We start from the raw sequence: 24,437 nt of genomic DNA on the forward strand, positions 1-24,437 counted from the left end.
CCAAAAAAACTAAATAAGAAAAATAATTTTTTTTTTTTAAATCAAAGAGGAAAAGAAGAGATTTAGAAAATGAAACGCTATCTTGAGTAACACTCTGTTGACCCAGAAGGAGTGCAGTAAACTTTAAAAAAAGAAGGATGGTGGATGTTGGTTTGATAAGTCTAGTTGTGAAATTTCCTCAGTTACAGGAGTTAACCAAGGCCTTGCCTTGGTCAGCTTCCTTGACCCATGGCTCTCCAGGAGAAGAAAAGATGTCTGCATCACCTGGACCACTTTAAAGACAGACGCTGCCTGCGGCAGCATCCTAGACCACACCCCCTTCTCAGTCCATAGGCGTCCTTGGTGGGCGAGGTTGGAGCTGACTGTTCCCACTGCTTCTCAAATCCTCTCCCCCTCCATCACCCCGCTGCAGACCCAGGCTTTACTTGAATACCTAATGGAGATGCAGGGTTGCTTTGTATCAGCATCTTTCTGCAGCGGTGTTTTCTCCTCATCCCTGTGCCCGCAGGCGTTCCGGCCCCTGACACCCTTCTGGGCTGCTTAGAAACGCGCACTTTGGCCTTCCTGCCCCTGCCCCGCTTCGGCTTATCCGTTGTAGTCCTGTCTGTCAAAGCTGCTCCTACATGCTCCCTGGAGAAACCGAGAATCTGATAGCACCACCTTGCTCTGCAACATGAGTGAAGGTGACAGTGAAGGCATGAGCCCTGACGCGTTTTAATAAAGAAAATGCTCTCAGTGCACTTCAGGACGGGGAAAGAGGCGTGAGACTGTGGGAAAGGTAGTTGGGGCCGCCTTGACCTCCAGAGCACCCTTCCAACTGGACTCAGCCAGAAAACTACTCCGCCCACCCCTGCGGGCGGTGTGCCCAGTGGGCGAGTCTCAGCAGCACCCAGCCCCGCCCACCTCTCAGGCGTTTCACACTTACTGAGTGGGCCGTTTGGGTTTTGCATTTCCAATTCATCTCCAGACTTAACTGTTACTATTTTAAACTTCGTATCTCTACTAGGTTTCACTTTGACTCAGACGTGTCATCCCATTCCAGATAGCAGAGCTGAGACTCAAAATGAAATTGGCCTCGGTTGATGTCACTCCATTTCCATGACCACGGGGTCTTGGTTTGTAATAGGAACTAGAAGTGACCGCTCTGTTGAGGAGTCAGGTCCTGGAGTACTTTGGAAAGAAAAGACTAGGTCCACAAGTGCTTCAGATAACCCACTGGTGGGTGTCTCTACATAGAACATTCCAAATTTTTTGAACATTCCTTTGTTTTGCAAAATACACTGATTTAGAAATTGCAGTGGTTGTTTGGAGGAACAGTAGTTGCTGAAAAGTATTTTAAAGGTGCTTGTTTATTCTCATGCTCATAAACCAAATTTCTCTCAAGAAAGAAGCTTCTCAACCAACACAACATTGTAACAATTATTTTTTAGTGTTTAAATTTTAAAAAATAGGAAAAAAAAAAAAATGAAGCTTCTCTTATGCCAGACAAAGGTGAAGGAACTTAGGAAATCTTCTAGTGAAAAGCCAAGGCAAAGATAGCATCATTTGTTATTTTATTGTAAAAATTTCGCAAATTCTTTTTAAAGAGGTAACAATGAACCCTCTTCAGAGAAGTCCATGTCTAAGATAATAAATAATTATTTCTCGTGAAGCATCCTTTTGGGAGAGGTTAACGTCTTTGAGGAAGAAATGCCATAGTTAGAAACACTAACCAGGACCCACATGAGCTTCTCCCCTCCAACCTCAGGGATCTGGAAGCAATCTACACATGAGGATCAATAAAAAGTTTAACATGCCTCTGATGAAATTCAAATTCTTGTGTTAGGCATATTCTAAAAAGCGACTGGTAAACTAAATGGAGTTACTACTTTATCAAAATCCAACACATCCTTCAAGGCCTAATTCAAGTTCCATCCTCTTCAAGATATTTTTTTCTATACTCGCAAAGACTACATGCATTCACTTCCCAGGACCCTACCTTACTCACAAGCCACATGTGGACCTAACTACCATGCTAAGGTAACTACAGATTACCTTGTCATCTCTAATTCTGAGTTTTGTTCTGTATTCCCTTTTCCCACCCCTGTAGATATTCAGTAAATACCATTGACAGTTGATGGATTCACTGGGGAGGGAAAATCTGATTTGTCGATTTAATTAAATATATACTCTATCCTTCTGCTTCCCTAAACATAGAACCAGAAGAAATTAGCCTTGGTTGACATGGGAAAAATTAACTTATTTCCACAGAATAAAACTCTGGAAAAGAATAGCAGCTATAATCTTAAATGTTACTTTGGAGTGTAGAAAGTGTTTTCACATGCATGATTGCATTTATTCTCAAAAGAACTCTGGGAGGATTAAAGCCATTTGCTTCTCCAAATTCTTAAATTTTAGGAGAATCATTTCTCCCCTGTTACAGATAGGTGGACTGAGATTCAGAGAGATTGTCACCTGCCTGAGTTCACACAGCTGGTAACTGGCAGAGATGGAAAGCAACCCGGGAAGTTCTGAAGCCTCATGTAGAGTTCCTTCCATGGCAATGAACTGTTTCCCTGATGGGAACGTAAAAGAGGAATCACAGAATTCCTTCCTGTGAAAATCCCTAAGAGTCCTTAATTACATCACACATGACCTTAGACTCGATAAGATTTAGGTATCCCTCTTCCAAAGAGATGAAAACGGTTCTCATTCTAACTTTGAAAACTCTTTGAGCTTCCAAAGTCTTTGGCCGCCTGTAAAAAGAATGATCCTGTCCTGCCCAATATCCCGGAGGAATTTAGAGAAAGGCAGTTTTTTCTGCTGTGAGTCATACTTTCGATTTCTATTAAAATTCTTATATGGTCGCATATGCTTTCTCTCAGGCTTTGGGCCTCCAGGCCTGTGCTAATTTGCATGTCTGGTTTAGATAATGTCTGAAGTCCCTTCCAGCCTGAAAAGAAGCCTCAGATTCTATTATGTAAGTGAGACCACACTCCACCTGCCCAGAGCTCATGCTTCTTTGTCTTTTTAACTCCTGTGCTTTTTTTTTCTTTAATATTTATTTATTTGTTTGGCTGCATCAGGTCTTAGTTGTGGCATGCTGGATCTTTAATTGCCACTTTTATTTGCAGCACGCGGAATTTTTTTAGTTACAGCATTCGAACACTTAGCTGTGGCATGTGGGATGCAGTTCCCTGACCAGGGATCGAACCCATGACCCCTGCATTGGAAGCTCAGAGTCTCAGCTACTGGACCTCCAGGGAAACCCTAATCCCTGTGCTTCTGATGTGTGGACACAGAACACAGAGGTGGGGGCATTCTGGGGCTCATGGGCTGGCCACAAAGATGGAATGTTCTGTTGGGGAGAGCTCACTTATCTATTTCTCATTCACAGTGACCCCAAAGAAACGCCCTTTCCTGCAGTCCACTTTAGAGGCGGCTCAAGAGGAAGGCATAGAAAGTGTGGGATTTTAAGTTTCTTTGTGTAAATGGCTTTCTTATGTCTGTATGAGTCTGGGACCACAGATTTGACAATACCTTGATTCTAAATATGCAAAAATTGGTGAACTCTTTAATTGTTGTTGTTGTTCAGTTGCTAAGTCATGTCTGAATCTTTGCAACCCCATGAACTGCAGCACATCAGATTCTTCTGGCCTTTACTTAATCTCCCTGAGTTTGTTCAGATTCATGTCCGTTGAGTCAGTGATACTATATAACCATCTCATTCTCTGCCAACCCCTTCTCCTTTTGCCTTCATTCTTTCCCAGCATCAGGGTCTTTTCCAATGACCTTTCACATTAGATGGCCAGACTTATTATAATAGAGTAGACTTATTTCACCTTTTACTATCTCTCATTCAAACATACAAAAGATGCTATTGAGTTTTTTAGCTAATTTTTTTTCATCTTCTATCATAAAATAATTCTCACCAGCTAAAGAACTGACACTGAGGGATTAACTTTCTGGAAGGGCTTTGAGGTCAATTAGGATGACCCAGTCACTTTCCATAAGAAAATCATGGCACTATGGAGAGCTTTATGTTCCTAACATTAGACAGGCCAAGTTTTTGTTCAAAACTGTGTTATCAGTGAGGCCCTCTCCTTTGCCTGTTTTCTTTTTCTCATAGCACTCACCACCTTCTAATTTATGATGTAGTTTACTATGTGTTTTGGGAGTTTCCCTTATGGCTCAGCTGGTAAAGAATCCGCCTGCGTTGCAGGAGACCTGGGTTCAATCCCTGGGTTGGGAAGATCCCCTGGAGAAGGGAAAGGCTACCCACCCCAGTATTCTGGCCCAGAGAATTCCATGGACTGTATGGTCCATGGGGTCACAAAGAGTTGGACACGATTGAGTGGCTTTCACTTCACTGATGGCTCAGCGGGTGAAGAATTTGCCTGCAGTACAGAAGACACAGGAGACTTGGGTTCAGTCCCTGGGTTGGGAAGATCCCCTGGAGAAAGAAATGGGAATCCACTCCAGTATTCTTGGCTGGAAAATCCCATGAACAGAGGAGACTGGCAGGCTACAGTCCATGGCGTTGCAAAGAGTCAGACACGACTGAAGGACTAAGCATAGCGCAGCACTGTGTATTTTGAATGCCAGCTCCCCGAGCAAAGTTGTGTGTCTGGCCACCGATGCATTCTCCACACACTGAAGAGGGTCCAGCATCATAATACACATTCACTAAAACGTTGCTGATTGAATGAATGTGGAGTGTGAGATATCAGCTAGGCCCAATAGCTCATGCTAGGAAAGAAGAGGAACCTGGGGGTGGGAAAGAAAAACCGGGTGATAAGGTACAGTCCCTCCCTTCCCAAAGATGCTCACCAAGCAAGAGGCATAAGTGCACCAAGAATCACAGCCGAAGGCTGAACAAAACGAGGGTGATAACCACGAGACCCTCACCAGCGAGCCTTTGCAGAACTTTGGGAGGAAAAGATGCAAAAGTTGAGTCATGCATCACATGCAGGACTGTGTCCCGAATAGTCAGGGAGAGTGAGGGCGACCCCCCCAAGAAAGCAGACAGGAGAGCATCAGATCCGGGCTCTCAGGGGATCCAGGGGGCTGAACATAGACGGCCACTCATTCTTCTCAAGCCTGTTACCTAAGTGAGCAGCCAGTTAGGTTTTCTTGTTCTGACCTGGGATTGTCTTAAACTTGAGGCAGATTTGACCCAAGAAGTCTGCAATTTAGTTGCGTCTACACGGCCTAATGTAGAGGGGAGTTCTGGCAAACACCCAACTAATCGAGTCAGTATGAATTGCTTTTCCACACAAGGCTGGCCTCCAAATCCCACTTGGAGGCCTTATCAAAATAAAGAGGTCATTGAGGCTTCTGTGTCATTCAGACACAGCCCTGTGGGAGGGGTGGAGCCAGGGAGGGGCCGGCCTCAGCAGGTCCAGCCTCCTGGGACCGGGGTAAGGCTGTGTAGAGAAGGTACCACTGGCCTCTCCAGCCATCATCTTTGAAAGCCGTCCATTCTTTAAGCATTTCTCTCATGTGTCCTTTCTTCTCTTTGCACATGAAATATCTGAAACAGTAGCTTCATTCTCCTCCACACAGCAGGGCTGGCTCCGAAGCTCAGAGGCTGTTTGGATTCCAGGACAGATCCTTGAGCAAAAGAAATCTGATCCAGGATGTTTGTTCTTTTTTCTTCTCCATGCATTCCAAGTTTGAGGAAAGTCTTGCCTAGATATTTCCCTCTTCTTGAGGTCTCCGTGGAAGCCAAGATCTGCTGATGCCCTTTAGAACATAGGATGCCCCTGAGGCGAAGCCTGAGCTGCCCTTGTAGATGAGGTTGCAAAGAGGTGAGGACCCAGCTCAGAGCTCCAACGCTGGCTGGGCAGGGAGCTGGGGGAGTTGACAGTCAGGGATGGCGGGAAAGATGCTAGGTAAAACCTCGGCTAGTGATAGACCAGAAGGCAGCCAGAGCCACGGGCCCTCACGAGCTTCTAGGCCAGAGATTCTAAACTGGGACCCAGGATACAGCAAGTCCCCTACATACGAACCTTCAAGTTGTGAGCTGTCAAAGATGTGAACTTGCGTTGGCATTTCCAGTCACATGAGTTAGTTCACGTGCTGGCATCCTCTACAGGTAATCATGCTTTCATGTTCTTTACTGTACAGTCCTGTATAGAATATGGTAGCACAACATCTTTATTTCAAGCCCAGGATGTCCAGAAAGAAGAGTAAGAGCAGCAGTGATGTAGCTGGTACTGCTAAGATGCACCGAGGGATAACGATGGTGTTAATTGGGTACCTAGGCTAACTGTGTTGGACTTATGAACAGATTGGACTTAACAAATGTGCTCTTGGAAAGGAACTCATTCATATGTAGGAGACTTGCTGTCATCCATTCTTCTAAAAGAGAGCCATACTTTATTCCTGTTTGGGAATCACTGATCTCAGAGCACAGGAATGGGACTCTGCTTCCTGCTTTACGGCTTCTCTTCTGTCTCAGGGTCTTCCCTGGTGAGTTTTCTAACCTCACTTCACCAAGACCAACATCTTAGAGGTGCAAGCAAGATTGTATAGACTACGTGTATATTGTGTATATTTTTAAAATTGCCATTGATCAAATCCTTATTTAATCTTTCTAGCAATCCTATGCAGCATCTGTTACTAATATTTTTAGAGAAGCAGAACATGGGGTTCAAAAAGGCAGAGTAACCTTTTGACGATGATTGTTCGCCAGGGCTGGGATCTGAAGCATAACCATCGACCTTCTGGAGAGAAAGGGTGCGTGCCCAAGGGGGCCCACGCACTGTATGACCTTCTACAGCTCCGGTGCCCGTTGCCTTAGCACGACTTTGAAAGTGGGAGGCCAGGCCAGCAGGTCAGATGTCTGCTACGGTGGCTGGCAGGGGCTGTATGGCGATCGTGGCGGGCACAGGGCTGGTCCTGAGGCTGGAAGGTTCGGCATGTCGGGCAGGGCAGGGGAAAGAGCCCAGAGAGAAGCAGAGCTGGGCTGGTGGCCAAGCCAGACCTGCTCCTCTTTTTAGGCTGAACCTCTTGTCCCCGAGGGCCTCAGAGGGATGGGAGGTATGGAGGACCATCTCATTGAGTCCTCTGCCAACAGCAAGGATGTTGTCCTCATGTACAGTCTTCCCTGTATGTGGGACTTGCCTGGTGGTCCAGTGATTAAGAATCCACCTTCCAAACAGGGGGTGCCAGTTTGATCTCTGATCAGGGAACTAAGATCCCACAGGTCTCGTGACCCCCTGCCCCCCGCCAAAAAAAAAAAAAAAAAAACCCACGTTATCTATAGATGGGGGAGTTTGGGCAATGGGTCTTCCTCCTGATGGTTTGGCTTTTTTCTTGGGAAGCTTGGGGCTTTGACTCAGGGGTTCCCTTTCTTAGAGCTTTTCTCCTTGGGCAACCTTGCTCTTCCAAGAAAGGAGGTCTGGATCAGACTGAGAGAAGCCTCTACCCTGAGCTGGAGCCGCTTTGCCTGTCCTGCTGAAAGGTCTGCATTCAGAAGCCGGGCTTTCCAAGGATAAACAGGGTGAGGTGCTGCCAACCAGAAACTCGAAGAGAAGTTTCAGGGAATATTCATCTTTTTCCATCAAGTAATCGAGAGCACAGGCTCATGCCGGAAGGGAGGAAGAGAGAGGCTTTTGTGCCCACGTCTCCTGCATCTCTGGCCCCCGGGTGAGGTCATGACAAAGTGTGGAGCTGCGTGCTGCCTGGGACACTGGGCCTTCAGACAGCGAACCATCGGCATCAGAGCAGAAAGAAAGCTTTCCTGAGATGTTTGGCTGGGTTTCTAGGACCTGTTTAACAGCTTCACACAGAAGCTGAGTTAACACTGGGATGTCTGTGAGAAGGTCACGTTCAGAGAAAGTCTTCCCCTTCCCACAAGGAGTCTTCAGAAAAAAAAAAAAAAAATCTCTATGCTCATATTTCTCCACCGCAGGAGGCTCCCCTGGAATCTAAGAGGCCATTGAAGGTCAAGTGAGCCACACCAGCCATGCTATAATGAAGATACTGTTCAGACCATTATATACGTGAAGCTGAATTATCCGCAATGCCTAGCAGTGCCCAGAATGAGGCTCAGTCTTTCTCAGCTTTGGCCCGAGTGGATGTCAAGACTGCCTGAAACCATAAGCTCCAGGCAGAGCCCTTCTGGGAAGATCTTCTGAAAAAGCTTATTACAATAAGATTCATTATCAAGCCGGGGGTAGAAGGCATCACTGAAGTAAAAAAGTGATTTTTTGCTGATCAAGCATCTGCTGCCACCCGAAAGTTCTGAGACCAGCTGCTCTGAGAGCCCCTAACAGTCACATTTTCACCTGTTGTACTCTTAGAGGCTTCCCAGGTGGCGCCAGTGGTAAAGACCCCACCTGCCAATGCAGGAGACACGAGATGTGGGTTCGATCCCTGGGTCAGGAAGATTCCCTGGGGGAGGGCATGGCAATCCACTCCAGTATTCCTGCCTGAAGAGCCCCATGGACGGAGGAGCCTGACTATAGTCCATGGGGTCACAAAGAGTCAGACACGACTGAAGTGACTTAGCACACACACAGACTGGAATCACGTGGTGACTTCATTTAGTGGGGAGAAATCTGGGCAGAGGCTTTGAATGCCCGTCAGCTAGGAAAATAGTGAACAACAAGAGGAAGTGTGTCTATTTAGCAAGAAGGAGAAAATGTTGGCTGGGCCTTCATTCATTCATTCAACAATTATTTATTGTGTGCTTGCTCTGGGCTGGGTGCTTGGTTCTATCAGAGAACCAAAGAGGGGTCCTGACCCTAATGGACCTGACATTCAGGTGGGAGATGCAGACAATAACCATCATGGATTCAGTTCAGTTCAGTTCTGTCACTCAGTCGCGTCTGATTCTTTGTGACCCCATGAACCACAGCATGCCAGGCCTCCCTGTCTATCACCAACTCCTGGAGTCCACCCAAACCCATGACCGTTGAGTCGGTGATGCCATCTAGCCATCTCATCCTCTGTCATTGCCTTTTCCTCCTGCCCTCAGTCTTTCCCAGCATCAGGGTCTTTTCAAATGAGTCAGCTCTTTGCATCAGGTGGCCAAAGTATTGGAGTTTCAGCTTCAAAATCAGTCCTTCCAGTGAACACGCAGGACTGATCTCCTTTAGGATGGACTGGTTGGATCTCCTTGCAGTCCAAGGGACTCTCAAGAGTCTTCTCCAACACCACAGTTCAAAAGCATCAATTCTTCGGCACTCAGCTTTCTTTGTAGTCCAACTCTCACATCCATACATGACCACTGGGAAAAAAACCATAGCCTACTTGATTAAATTAGGTGATACATGGAAAAATAAGTAAAGCAAAGTAAGATGGATGGAAGCAAAGGGAGGGAGGTTAATGTATATTTGGTAGGGCTGGCCAACCTGTTTCTGGGTTTGAGCATTCCTAAGGTATTTAATGATGCAAATATAGCAATAATTGCAATAATATTACTTGCTAATGTTCACTGAGTTTCACTCTGTGCTAGGCACCATGCCAGCTATTTGCCTGGGTATCTCATTTAATCTGCAGGGCTGCCCCAGTGCTTCTAACCTCTAAGGCAGAATGCCAGATCTTCGCTCATGATCTTGGCCTTCCCCATCTTCAGCTCTATCCTTGAAGTAGGACTTACTCCCAAAACGCTGGTTTTCATTTCAATCTTCCATTTAGTAGGTGCCCTCATGTACCCCAGTGCCCACAGACCGCATTTGTTAAACTCTTCAGTAAATGGACCCAGGTGTCCTTCGTGGACTCAGATTCCAGGGGCAGGATTTTCCATGCAAGTGGGTGGAAATGAAAGAGCAGGTGGGAAGGGAGCCTTGTGGCCTTTGCGGCTCTGATTTCACAGTCTGCTCCAGGACCCTTGTCTCTAGGCATGACCGATGCTGTTTATTGCTCTGTTACCTTCGCTGGAGGGTGCACTTCAGGCTGATTGCTCGTGGCCTCTCTGTTTCTGTCACTTTTTTTTTTTGTACCTACTCTAGGACTTTAGGGTTGGTAGGGACCTCAAAAGTTCTCTCAACCAGGCTTCCCCCAGACCCTCAGGGCATTGCAGGAAAAGACAGGGCTGCCAGACACTCCTCTGATAGAGTGTCAATCATTAGAGAAAAATCCAGCCACGACCTGCCCTCTGTTGGTTACAGGGATTTCGTCCAGGCGTCCTGTAACGTTTGCATGCCTCTAGTGTTAGAATAAAAGAATAGGAGGAGATATATGTATACTTATGGCTGAATCATTTTGGAGGTTTGACAGAAAAACAACAAAATTCTGTAAAGCCATCATTCTTCAATTAAAAAAAATTAATTAAAAAAAAAGAATAGGAGGAATAGCTGGTAAGAAGTTGATGGTAACTATAGCCATAGCCTTAAGGTGGGCCTTAAAAAAAAAGTTTCTTCTGAACGAATATAACATAGCTTTCAGAGAGGATGGATTCCTCCAGCAAACTAAGGATCTAGAAGAAAAAGTGCTTAGAAAACTCTGAGTCAGAGATCTTATCAGTGCAGAGTAAGTCAGAAGTCAAGTCAGAACTTCAGATAACACACACCAATTCCTGGAACTTAGTGATTTGCTATTTCTCTTTGCATGAATTTGTCACTTTCTATTCCACTTTCTAGTCCGTTCCTGCTGGGTTCATCTCTCGTCCCCCCGGTACCCACTCCATCCATCCACCACAGGCCGCATGCTCCACCACACCTTGTGTTCACAGTATTGCCACCTGCCCCGGGCCTCTCCTGGTTTCTACTGCCTGTGACCCAGGGCCACTAAGCTTGTTGATCGGCTGTGGAGATGGTCTTGAGCCTAACCTCAACCCTGTCTTCCTCATCTCCCCCACTGCAGACCCACAGGTGGTTGTCTCCCACCCGACACATTCCCATCTCACTGCTCATGTCTGCCACGTGCCCACCTCTGATGTGTGCTCTCTTTTCTCCAAATAGGCCTCACTCAAGCCACCCGGCCCCACTTAGACTCGCTTCTCCCTCCTTCACCGCCAGGATCTCCAGCACTCCTTTGGCACATGACCTGCACATCCTCACAGTCTTCTATTTGTTGTCTTCTCCTATTTAAAGGCAGGGACAGGGGTCTATCCACATCTGTACAAGTGACCCAGTTGTGTTCCTTTTTATGACTGAATAATATTCCATCGTGTATATGTCCTGTGTTGTCTTTATCCATTCCTCTGTTGATGGACATTTACTTTGTTTCCACGTCCTGGCTACTGTGAACAGTGCTGCAGTGAACACTGGGGTGTATGTGTCTTTTTGAATCATGTTTTTTTCATACAGAGCGAAGTCAGAGAAAAACAAATATTGTATATTGACACATATATGTGGAATCTGAAAAGATTGGTATAGATGAGCTTATTTATTTACAAAGCAGAAATAGAGACACAGATACAGAGAACAAAACAAGCATGGATACCAAGGGGGATGGAGGAGGGGTGGGATGAACTGAGAGGTTGGAATTGGCATATATACCTTACTGTATATAAAATGGTGCTTCCCAGGTAACTCAGTGGTGAAAGAACCTGCCTGCCAATGCATGGGGTGCAGGAGATATGGGTTCAATCCCTGGGTAGGGAAGATTCCCCTGGAGGAGGAAATAGCTACCCACTCCGGTATTCTTACCTGGAAAATCTCATGGTGGGCTATAGTTCATGTGGTCGCAAAGAGTCAGACATGACTGAGCACACAGCACACACATGTATAAAACAGATAACTAATGAGAACCTATTCTATAACTCAGGGAACTCTACTGAGGGCTCTGTGGTGATCTAATTGGAAAGAAAATATAAAAAAGAGGGGATATATGTATACACATGACTGGGCTGGGTGCTTGGTTCTATCAGAGAACCAAAGAGGGGTCCTGACCCTAATGGACCTGACATTCATTTTCTGTACAGCAGAAATTAACACAACATACTGCAATAAAAATTTTAGCTAGCTAATTAATTTAATAAAAATAATAAAGGCAAGAATAGCGGACTTGTTTCATATTCTTTCACTTGCACTCTGTAGCCAAATACACAATCCATTGCAGAAATCAGTCCCAGACAAATGCCTGGAAGCCTAACCAGCAACCCAACCCCCAAAGAAGAATTTTGGAAGAACCTGGCCTTTCCTCATGGGTCCCCCAGCCTCATACACACTGTTGCCCCCTGTAGACAGTCCAGAAAATACCCATGAGAACCTTCAACCACATACCCCAGCTTGTAAACAAGTTAGGTTCTTTGTTTGTTTCTGTTTTGCTTTGTTTTTAAGCAAGCACGGGAATCTATCTGTAGAAGGAATTGTGAAAGAAAGAGTCAAAAATATAAACAGACAACTCAAATGAGCCAGGTCTGTCTCTTTTGCCCCCTTCCCTCCCCTTCGTCCCATCTCCATCCCCTCACTTTCTGTTTTGCTTTTCATGCCAATTGCTAAAGATTGTAATTTCAAAACTGCCCTGGCTTTTCCAAAACTAGGAGGAATGTACATCTGCACGTGGATTTTTCCACCAAAAATCTGTTCCTGTAGTTTGGTGGTTCTTAGCCAGAAACAATCAGAACAGGCCATGGGACCAGCCAGCCCATCTTCACAGTTCTTATTCTAATTTGTTTGTGAGGCTCAGAAGGGGCGGAGGGGGATGGTTTGCGTTTCACCCTGTCTGACAGTCGTTTGATGAGGTTTGCACTCCATTTGTCCGGATGGTTTTTATGGTTTCTTTGTTGTCCATGGAAAGACTTTGAAAGTCATAATTCTATATCCTTAAGCTCTTCTGCTGTTCCTGCTCCGTGTCTCCACGGGACTCACAGCGTGAGAAAGGAAAAAGACATTTCCAGCCAGTTGGTTAAGCAGTTTCTGCACAGGGTTAGGGAGGTATGTGGATTCTTTCAAGAAAAGGGTTGGGATCATGAATGTTCAGGTTCAGTAGAGTGTCCACCAAGGTGATCTGGAAGCCTCTCTGCAGTCCAGGTGGGAAGCATCTCTCCAGTCCCTTGTTTCTTGGTCCAGCCACACCTCTGGCCCTTTTCCTTTTGCTGTGGTCATCACCCAGCTCTCTCTACTATCAACAGAAAAGCTGAGAGGCCAAGGAGAGCCCAGCATGTGCCCAAACGTGTGTTGGAATGAGAGGCCGGAGCCACCGCTGGGGCCTCGAGGCACGACTATGAGACAGTTTGTCCATGAGCCTTTAATCTAGACATGACCATCTCTGCAGAGCTGTTTAAAGGGTTTTGCAACACAGACTTTGGACACTTTTTTCTTTCTAAACTTGTAAGATTACTTATTAAGATTATATTTGTAGAATGCCTTATAAGGGGCTTCACATGTGTTATCTCATTTCATCATTACCTGCCTTCATCCCTTGGGACTGCTGTAACAAAGTATGATAAGTTGGGAGGCTTATAAACAACACTAACTTCTGACAGTTCTGGAGATTGAAAGTCAGGTCATATGCCAGCATGGTCAGGTGTTGGAGGACCTCCCATCTGGATTGCAGATGACTGCCTTCTTGTTGTACCCTCATATGGCAGGAGACATGCAGGCAAGCTACCTCTGTGACCTCTTCTTATAAGAGCACTGACCCTATTCATACGGGCTCCACCCTGAAGACTTAATTGCCTCCCAAGACCCCACCTCCTATTACAATCACATTGGGGATTAGACATCTGCATATGAGTTTGAGGAGGACACAGATATTCAATTGATAACATTCGCACACCCTTTAAGATAGATTAAATCATGTAAAATCTTATTTCCATATTTAAAAAGAAAAAGTGGTTGGTAGTGCCGCGTCTTTGTTGCAGTACACGAAATCTTCATTCTTTACTGTGGCATGCAGGGTTTCTTTTAGATTCAGCATGAGTGATCTTTTTTTTTTTTTTTTCAGTTGCAGCATGTGAACTCTTAGTTGTAGCATGTGGGATCTAGTTCCCTGACCAAGGATTGAACCCAGGCCCTCTGCATTGGGAACATGAAGTCTTATCCACTGGACCACCAGGGAAGACTCTTAATTACATATGGTGAAAAACTGAGGCCCAAGGATGTCTAGATTCATCCAAGGTCTCACAACAGATGGTGGAAGGATAGAACCTGAACCAACGCTGTGACTTTAAATTCAGGGTTCTTTCCACCGCTTTGACTCCCAATCAATGTGTCATTGTTCCTTCTGTCCGTCCCCATTTGCCCTAGGGAAATGCACTTCTGGAATTTAGTGATGCTTTAAGTTATTGCTAAATTAAATTTAACTTTTCTGGATCACTAAAAGATAATCTTGAGGCAACCTTTCTGAAGAGCAGGAGATGCTGTCCTTGTTGTTCAGTCACTCAGTTGTGTCCGACTCTGCCACCCCATGGACTGTAGCATGCCAGGTTCTCCTGCCCACCATCTCCTGGAATTTGCACAAATCCACGTCGATTGAGGCTGATGGATCTCTATTTGTTTTTTCCACTAGACCCTTCCTATGACTCAGTCAGGAGAGGAGGTTGGGGCAGTAACATGAATTCTGGCCTCAACAAAAGTAAGTAAATGTCACTCTGTTCTTTGGGAGGAAAACCTTTTTCTGAGGGTGGGGTGGAGAATAGGGTCATAAGAGAAACAAAGAGAAGAGCAAGCATTTTCTTTTTCTGCTTTCTGAGTGGACATCAAAATTAATTGCCAGTGTAGAGCCTGTGACTGATACCTAGTCCCAGAAAGATAATGGAACTTTCACTCAGACCTTTGAGTTTTGTTTTACTGCATTTGGCTTTAGAATGTTTGAAGTTGTCAAGTTTCTTAGGACAAGGTTCTGTATGAATGAAAAATACCTGGATTTGGATTCTGCCATTTAAGCTTCAACAATGACCCTCCATGACTTCGCCTGCTTCCCTAATTGTCAAGATATAATCATACCAATATCTCTACCCCATTTCATGGAACGCTGAGGTGGGGTGGTAACCGGATGAGCAGATGCTAGTGGTATGACATCAATTTGTGTTGAAATCTGACCCAGAATCTTCTGTGGAGAGTGCAGAGGAAAGAATGATTCATAAAGTCCTGACCCAGAATGTGTCAATCTTGCTGTCTCTAGGAGGTAAAATATTGAGCACAAAAATGGATGGTGAAGGGAATTCTTTCAAGATAGAGGTTAGGACTGAAAATTAATGCCCAGGCAATAGCCACACGCCCTTTTAATAATATGTATTATCTGTTTACTCTGCCTCCAGCCTTGGGCAGTGTGGGTTTCACATGGTGAACCAGGTATGGACCAGTCTCTCCAGGAGGGAAGAGGAGTTGAGTGTGCACACGCCCGCACACGCGTGCGCGCACGCACACACACATGCGCACACACACACACACACACACACACACAACCCTTTCTTTCCGGGTGGTGTCAGGAACACCTTGGGGACCTGGAGCCATAAGAGTTGGTTCTAGAAAGAGAGGCAGGATTTGGACCCAGAGAGATGGGAAAGATGCCCTCCCAGGAGAGGCGGAGTCAGGAAAAGACATCAAGGTCAACATGTCTGAGTCAGGGAGGACTTGGGTTCCTGGAATTTAGGGTGCACGAAGGAAAAGAAAAGTCTGGAAGGGTAAGGAAGAGGTTTAAAGATGCACAGACCATAGATCTCAGTGCTTTAGTCAACAGTGAGTCACTGAGGTTTTTGGATGGTGGGGTGAAGTGGTTTATGGAGATTTAACTGGCTAAATAACATTTGATGGGTCAGTGAGGAAAGAGGAGTGGTGAGGCTGCCAGTCAGATGAAACCAAAGATGGTACAAAATGCAACACAGCTCTAACATGCAGATGTGACATGATGGCAGGAGCAGCAAGGGTGTCCTAAGAGATGCCACAAAGAGGGGAGCTCACAAGACGTGGAAACACAGGAGCAGGAGACTGGTGCTCAAATGCCACCTTCTCGTTAAAGACCTTTCTCGGTTTTCTATTTAAAAATGAAATCCACAGCCCCAATACCATCAGACATGCTCCTTCTACATATTTATTGCTGTTTATCATTGTCTCCCCCATTAAAACGTAAGCTCTGGCAGGAACCCCTTGCTCAGTGCTGGGTCTCTAGCATCGAGAACAGTGCCAGTACATACATTCTGGATAAATATTTATAACATAAAATGAGTAAATGAGCAGAATGACTGAGTGAGTGAATGAATGAGGAAGTACATTTGTCCTCCTCGGTGGGGATGTGCTTGACGAGACGTTCCCTCCCCTTCATGGAGAATGGCTCCACTTACCATATTTCTCTTCTTGCCGCAGGTCCCCCTCTTGCGGGAGCACAAACAATGAGTAAGAATACTGAACAGCGGCCCCAACCAGGTACCTGTCCATGATATTCAAACCCTCCTTTGTTTCCTGTATGGCCGTTGGTGCCACGTGGTCAGCAGAGGAGGATTTAGACAATATCTTGTGTTTGTCATCACTGTTTTTCTTCATAGAATCCTTTATTTGACACTGTACTAGATCTGTGCGTGGCGTACCTCGCCCTGGAACATGGAGAGACTCATGACATATCAGAGGTGAAAGGAACCTCAAGATTAGCATGCTTCATGTTGTAAAATAAAGAAACCGAGGTCTAAAGAGGTGAAGTGATTTGCCAGAAGCCACACGGCTGGATTCGGGGAATACGAGAGCTATCATCCCAGACTCCCAAGTTGCTTCACCTTCTTCCATCCCTGTAATGAATCTCCTTAACAATGAAGGCAGAGCAACTTTGAAAACCATGGAATTGGAGACTCTTCTTATGGCAAGGGAACCTAGAGACATCTAGGTCTACAGCATCTTCCTGTAATATCTCAGTCTTGCGATTGCATCATCTCCACTTGAATACTTACAGCTATGGGAGCTCAATACCTGACTAGGCTCAATTGCACCATTTGAGCCAAAGTCCCCCCAATGCTGTGTCTTCTGTTCAAGTTTCCCAGTTTGCCCTGTTTAAAGGTCTTCCTCTTGTTCTCTGTGAAGGTTCTTCGTGAATCTGAAGACACCCATGTGTGCCCTCCTGAGCCCAGCTCAGTCTGTCTATGGGACACAGCTTAGAGTAAGCTCTGAACACGCTGTTGCTTTGGGTGAACAGACTCGGTTTTCCATCTCTGCTGAAGATAAGCAGTAGAAAGTTGACCTGCATTTCCTCAGGAAGGCTGAGAACTTGCTGACCATGAAACACAAGTCAGACAGAGAGGATTTGACATGGAGGATTTAAAGAATCCCCAACAACAACAAAATTAGACATTGTCGTTCAGTCACTCAGTCGTGTCTGACTTTTGCGACCCCATGGACTGCAGCTCGCCAGGCTTCCCTGTCCTTCCCTGTCTCTGGGAGTTTGTTCAAACTCATGTCCATTGAGTCGGTGATGTTATCTAATCATCTCATCCTCTGTCGCCCCCTTCTCCTCCTGCCCTCAGTCTTTCCCAGCATCAAGGTCTTTTCCAGTGAGTCAACTCTTCACATCAGGTGGCCAAATTACCTTCCCCAAAATATCTTAACTGTCACACCATGAGGATAAAAAGGGGTAGACTGAGAGGTCTTAAGGACTCTTCCAGTTAATTTGTGGTTGTGAGCAAAAACCCCAAAATTATGTTGATTTTTTAAAGTTATAGAAATTGTAAAATTGTATCAAACATATGACATCATCGCCAAGCTGTGATCCAGCTCTCTACCATGATCTCAGCTGAAAAGAAGACGACAGTCCTCACTATGTCAGTATTGCAAAGGTTTCTTTTATGGCTAAACTATCACATAAGTTTTACATAAACTGAGGTTTAATAATAATCATTTTAAGGACTGCCCTGGCTGTCCAGTAGTTAAGACTCCATGCTTCCACTGCAGGGGGAAGGGTTTGACTCCTGGTCAGGAAACTGAGATCACACATGCCACAAGGTGAGGCCAAAATAAATAAATAAAATAAAGAGATGTTATCTTAAAAAAGAAATTCAAATGTATATATATATAAATATATAATCATTTTATGGCTAAAATGCAAATTCTGGTTGGTTGGTGTCAACATTTCCAAGCTTAAAATCATAGAAGGCTGTACTGGGAGGGAACTGGAGAATCCAAGAGCCACACCTATCATTTTGCAAAGGAGAAAAGCAATACCTAGAGACTGCCCACTGAGTTTTTCAGCTGATAACTTAGGTGGGTTAGAACCCAGGCTACTTGATTTCCAGGCATGTGTCTTTTATGCTGCATCAGAAAAAGAAAGACATGTAAAGTTGTCCCTAATAGTTAGAGCTATTAAAGACCAGTCAGGGATTCCCAGGTGGTTCAGTGATAAAGAGTCCTCCTGCCAGTCCTAGAGACACAGGAGACATGGATTTGATCCCTGGGTCAGGAAGATCCCCTGGAGAAGGAAATGTCAACCCACTCCAGCTTTCTTGCCTGGAGAATCCCACGGACAGAATAGCCTGGCGGGCTACAGTCCATGCAATCACAGAGTCAGACACGACTGAGTGACTGAACAGAACAAAGGCAGTCCCTGGTGTTCCAGTGGTTAAGACTCAGCACTTCCACTGCGGGGATGTGGCTTCAGTCCCTCATCAGGGAACTAAGATCCCACAAGCTGCATGGCATGGTCAGGAGTAAATAAATAAATAAATGTTTACAAAGACTGTTGTAAGACCTTTACAAAGACACATTAGACCTTAAGCCCCTTTAATAAGCCATACTTCACCTTATTCATGTGATTGGATATCAGCTAGCTCCTTTCCAAATGTTTTTTTATTATTATTATTCTCTTGTAAGTAATGGCAGCATTATCTATACATTTCAGACACTAAATATGAAAAAATGATACTATCACTATTTCGAGTTGTTTCTGTAATAACAGGGATATAGACCATAACTCTGATCATGATCTTTGAGGTCTGCAAATAAAAGCAGTGCAGTTTTCTGAAATCAGGGTTTCCTGTGATATTGAAATAAAAGTAGAAACTCTTAGGGGTATTCTTATTGTTAATGCTGTTGTTTTTATATTTTTCATAACAGTGAAGCAAATTTCCTTTCTTGTCTCCTTAGATCCATATCAGATCCTGGGCCCAACCAGCAGTCGCTTAGCCAATCCTGGTGAGTTTACTTTGGCCTGAGAGGTTGTGTTCCAGAATGTTCTATAGCTTTATGAGATCACTTAGGAGTCCTCAGTTCAGACACCTGACTGGGGAGGGACATGTATGCCTTTCCTTGAACTGTTTGACCCCTGTTTCTCTAGTGCACAATGAGAGAACAGGACTTGTCAGTAGGTGGTGATGATATCCATAAGCTGAAGATGCCTCTGGACCACAAACATTTTAGCCCCATATACGTGCACTGAGGTTGAGATAAGTTTCAGCAGGGAAAGATGGGGGTGGGTGTGGAAGGGCAAGAAACAAGTTCTAGCCAGCTCTCAGTGAATACATATTCTAAAGCTGCCTCAGTCTTCACTTTAGGTAGTATTGCAGCATTACCTGGCTTCATAAAAGAGGTTGCAGATAAAATAAACTTGACAGTGTATGTATTTTAAGGGTTTGTGATTCAGGTAACTCTCAAGTGAGTTCTGAACCAAGAGCACCTCTTGTGTGAGTTAATAGGCCCTTTGGAATTGCGAGGTCAGCACCGTCCCACCAGGGAAGTCCCACTGCTCCTGTCTCCAGGCCGTTTCTGCTCAGAGGGTGAGAAAGCCACCAGCTCTCTGTCCTCTTTTTTTTTCTCTCTGCCCATGTTCTTCTCTGTGGAACTTAGAGCCGAGAGCCAAGCACAAAGGCTAAGGAGCAGTACGGGTTGCTTCAGCCTAAAGTGCTGTCACACGTTCCCCTGGGACTCTGAGGGAGGCCAGCACTGAATAAGGAGTAGACAGTGGTCCAAGCCTTTACAGAAGAAGAGAGGCAAGCATCTTCCCCCAAAGGGATGGGGCGTGCTTCGCCCCAAGCCACACAGCTGGCTCTGGGTGAATTTCACCAGGCTGGGGGCAGCTTATCTAAAGAGCTAACCTTGCTGATTATGCCAGTCTCAGTGAGAAGTGGACTCTTGACTGTAGAAGGAGATCCTGGGGTTCCTGTCCGGAGTGAGTTGGACCCTTGCACTTAGGGATCGGGTTCTGATTTCTCAGGCGGAGCTTCTGTTTTCTCTCTCCTGCAGGAAGCGGGCAGATCCAGCTGTGGCAGTTCCTCCTGGAGTTGCTCTCGGACAGCGCCAACGCCAGCTGCATCACCTGGGAGGGGACCAACGGCGAGTTCAAAATGACGGACCCCGATGAGGTGGCCCGGCGCTGGGGGGAGCGCAAGAGCAAACCCAACATGAATTACGACAAGCTGAGCCGGGCCCTCCGATACTACTACGATAAAAACATTATGACCAAAGTGCACGGCAAGAGGTATGCCTACAAATTTGACTTCCACGGCATCGCTCAGGCTCTGCAGCCGCATCCCACTGAGTCGTCCATGTACAAGTACCCTTCCGACATCTCCTACGTGCCTTCCTACCACACCCACCAACAGAAGGTGAACTTTGTCCCTCCCCACCCGTCCTCCATGCCGGTCACGTCCTCCAGCTTCTTCGGAGCGGCGTCACAGTACTGGACCTCCCCCACGGGGGGCATCTACCCCAACCCCAACGTCCCCCGCCACCCCAACACCCACGTGCCCTCACATTTAGGCAGCTACTACTAGATGCTTCCTCATCGGTGGCCTTCTCGCTGAAGCCCCCTCCCTTACACCTCCCATTGGACTTTCGTGGCTTTGGAAAGAAAACAAAACTGGATGCTCTTACTTGTTGAATAGAACTTCTGTACCTGTTCTTTAAAAACAACTCTTCCTCTTCTTTTTTTTTTTTTTTTTTTTTAACATTGGTAACTCCTGCTTTCCTCTACCTTGAACAAAGAGATGGATAATTCCATGGGCCAGTATACCAGTTTGGAGTCCCAATCTCCTGTCAACTTATGAGTTGAATATTTAGATTACTGGAATGGTTGTGTCATGGTTCTGGGAAAGAAACTGTATATAGATTCATATTTTTAGGACCAAAAGCAGTTTCTTACCGACACACGGGTCTCATCTTGAACCTTGAAGGGTTCAGTAGGATAAAGAATCATGGACTTAACCAGTTATGCTCTGGTTTGAGATTTAGTGAACTAGAGGCAGGAAGCTTATCATCTTATCTTAGGAAGACCTAACTCAGTGGAGGGCAACTGGAACATTGGTTGTAAGGCCAGTGAAGTTTTCACCCAACTGGAATTTAACAGAAAGAAACAAGTGTGTATTTAAGAAGCCACAGGCATTGCAGAATCCCTCTCAGTGGGCAGTAAATATGCGCTAGGCTGACCATTCTGTCTAGAAGTAGTCAAGATATGAACTAAGAGATGTTAATGCAAATGCAGACTTTCCTGAAAAGTCAGAGAATTAAATAACTGAAAAAAAAAATGACAGTGGGTCCCAGTACTTTGAAAAGTCCTAGGGATTTTTAAACACAAACAGATTCGCAAGTGCTGTGCGCTTGTCAGACGATCAGTCCAGGGTCCACCAACCACAAAGCAACTTACTGTATAAATTATGCAGAGTTATTTTCCTATATCTCACAGTATTAAAAGTAAATAATTAAAAAGTGAAAAAGAGTAAAGAAACGAGTTGACCTCGGTCACAGATACAGTGTTCCTATCAGATCAGTCGTTATTTTTTTTAAATGTAATTTGTACATCTTTTTGTCAATCTGTACATTTGGGCTGCTTGTACGTTTTTATAGCTGGTTTTTTAAAAAAAAAGCATAATGTGACATGTTGCAGAAAAGAGAACAGGACTTTGAAGTCACTGACTTACCTGAAAGAGAATCACTGTAATTATTTAACAAGTGAGCAGAAGCGAGTCAAGGCAACCCCTTTAAACCGTTAACTGCTTTGGAGATGTTTGTAAATAACTGAACTACAATCATCACAACTTGGAAAACAGCAACCAAACTTTCCCTTGTGGATACGAGGGATTTTCTGCCTTATATATACAATATATTTTTTAGATATTAAAATATATATAATTTTGCAGGTAATCATTGACTTTTTTAAACTATATTAAGTGTTAAGTTGACAGCTGTCCGTGAAGACTATGTTGTAAAATAATTTGACTAAATAAATTGTGACTTCTTCTCTCAGAACTGAGGAGAACGTTTTCTTATTTACAACCAACCTTCTGTCCCCTGTCGCCCACCCCAGGTCCAAGGGTTTTCCCAGGGAAAGTTTCCTATTGACCTCTTCTGGCACCGTGAAAACCTTTTCACATGTACATACAGCAGAAGGTATAGAATTATGTGGGTTTTAGTGTTGTTTGTATTAGCTCTCTCCAGAGAAACAGAACCAATGCGGATATATATATATGGAACTTTATTACGAGGACTTAATTCATGCAATTGTGAGGGCTGAAGAATTCCCCCGGTCTGAAGTCGGTCACTTAAGGTAGCCATGCGTAGCATGCTCAGTTGCTTCAGTCATCTCTGACTCTAGCCCACCACGCTCCTCTCATCAAAGGATTCTCCAGGCAAGAATACTGGAGTGGGTTCTTTACCCACTACGCTACCCGGGAAGCCCTCAAGGGAACCCAGTAGTGTGTGATTCAAGGGAATCAGGGAAACCGGCTGATGGTGTAGATCTCAGTTCAAGGGCAGGAGAAAAGTCCTGTGTGGGGAGACAGGGAGGGAGCCCAGAGGGTGAATTCCTCCTTCCTCTGCTTTTCGCTCTATTCAGACCCTCCGTGATTAGAGGGGGCCCTCTGGCCTGCACCGGGGAGAGGAGTCCCCTTCAATGAATCCACACATTCAGTGCTAATCTCATTCAGAAACACCCACACTTACATACCGGAAATACTGTTTAATCTTGGCCACAGTCAAACTGATACTTAAAATTAACCTTTACATTGTTGATGATGTTTGCAGAGATTTTTAAAAATATTATTTAAATCTTCCTCCAGCCTAAAAGGGTTTTAAAGGAGGACAGCCAAGGCCATGGATATGTATCCAGGAACCAGAACAAAGCAAGCAGATCCATCCAGGGTAGACCTCATACCTTGGACTTCACTCTTGCCTCCTCTGAGCATCTCCAACACAAGTGGCCGTTCCCCCAGTCAGTCCTCCAGCAGAGAATAAGGTGGTCCAGCTTCCTCTGGTCCTATGCCAGGAGTTTATGGCTCATGCAGATTTTTAAGATCTTTTTTCTTCCCAGGGAAGAAATTCGCCTCAAATCGTTTCACTGTGAGTTGGCTCATTTTCATTTCCTCTATTTCACAATGAAAATGAATGAGCCCTGGAAAGTCCTTGATGTTGTGAGAAAAAATTAGACTCACAGCCTTGGTCACCCAGTAGACTTCCTAGGGTGACACTGAGTACCTTCTAGACAACTTACCTACTTAAACAAAAGGGAAGGTTGAAGGCAGGAGGAGAAGGGGGTGACAGGATGAGACGGTTGGATGGCATCGTCGACCCAATGGACATGAATTTGAGCAAACTTCATAAGATAGAGGAAGACAGGGAAGCCTAGCGTGCTGCAGTCCATGGGGTCACAGAGTCGGACACAACTGAGCAAATCCAACAACAAAACGAAAGAAGACACGTTTCAAATTTTAGTGTCTAAATTTTTGATACTTGATCTTAGCCAAAAGGCCAAGAAGCGATGTGTCTAAATATTTTAATGTGCACCCTACCATTAAAAAATATAAGTAAATATTCTCATTATATGCACGTTAACTTATAAAGCATGTATAAAGTAAGAGTCAATCAGTCGTGTCCGACTCTTTGCAGCCCCATCAACTGTGCAGTCCATGGAATTCTCCAGGCCAGAATACTGGAGTGGGCAGCCATTCCCTTCTCCAGGGGATCTTCCCAACCCAGGGTTCAAACCCAGGTCTCCAGCATTGCAGGCAGATTCTTTACCAGCTGAGTCACAAAGAAAGTCCAAGAATACTGGAGTGGGTAGCCTATCCCTTCTCCAGAGGGATTGTCCTGACCCAGGAATTGAACTGGGGCCTCCTGCATTACAGGTGGATTCTTTACCAGCTGAGTTACCATTCTCATTATATGCACACTAATTTATAAAGCATATATAAAACTTATGTTATTATTTAGCTTATATAGCAAACACAAAATAGAAAATTTTTAAGAGTGATGGAAAAATAAATTGAAGATGGAATTCTAATTGTTTCTTCCTATTCTCATTGTATTGCACTTCTCTCACTGTCAACACTCAACAAGGATGTTAGTCTTTAGAGGAATAAGTTTGTATGTATACTTCTATAGGGGTTTCCTAGTGGACTTCTAAGAAAGCAGAAAATAAAAATTTTATATAAGTGACCTAAGCATAGAAAGAGAAATGATAAAGGCCAGGGGTGTTTCAGAATAGTCCAGCTGGATTTTCTTGCAAATCTCTTATCTCAGGCAAGCAGTTTTCTCATCAATTCTGAAATCTGTTAAGTAGTCATTAGGGAAAATCAGGCACACACTTCTGACTTCTGTGAGAAGGATGGAATGGTGAGGCATTGGAGGTCATCCTTTGAAGAGGTTTTCTTA

The 24,437-nt window shown here is 44.9% G+C and overlaps 1 protein-coding gene across 1 annotated transcript in view; it reads left to right on the forward strand.

Annotated features, from left to right (window-relative positions):
- FLI1 (Fli-1 proto-oncogene, ETS transcription factor) overlaps positions 1-22,032 on the forward strand; it is a 125,714-nt gene extending 103,682 nt beyond the window's left edge. Inside the window, exons 6-9 of the mRNA XM_065937393.1 lie at positions 14,389-14,454; positions 16,185-16,244; positions 18,942-18,989; positions 20,037-22,032. Of these exons, the coding sequence (XP_065793465.1) occupies positions 14,389-14,454; positions 16,185-16,244; positions 18,942-18,989; positions 20,037-20,566 (704 nt within the window). The 3' untranslated portion in view covers positions 20,567-22,032. The remainder of the gene's footprint in view (positions 1-14,388; positions 14,455-16,184; positions 16,245-18,941; positions 18,990-20,036) is intronic.
- The last annotated feature ends 2,405 nt before the right edge of the window (positions 22,033-24,437 follow it).

Source organism: Muntiacus reevesi, chromosome 5 (genome assembly GCF_963930625.1).
Source record: "Muntiacus reevesi chromosome 5, mMunRee1.1, whole genome shotgun sequence".
NCBI lineage: Eukaryota > Metazoa > Chordata > Mammalia > Artiodactyla > Cervidae > Muntiacus > Muntiacus reevesi.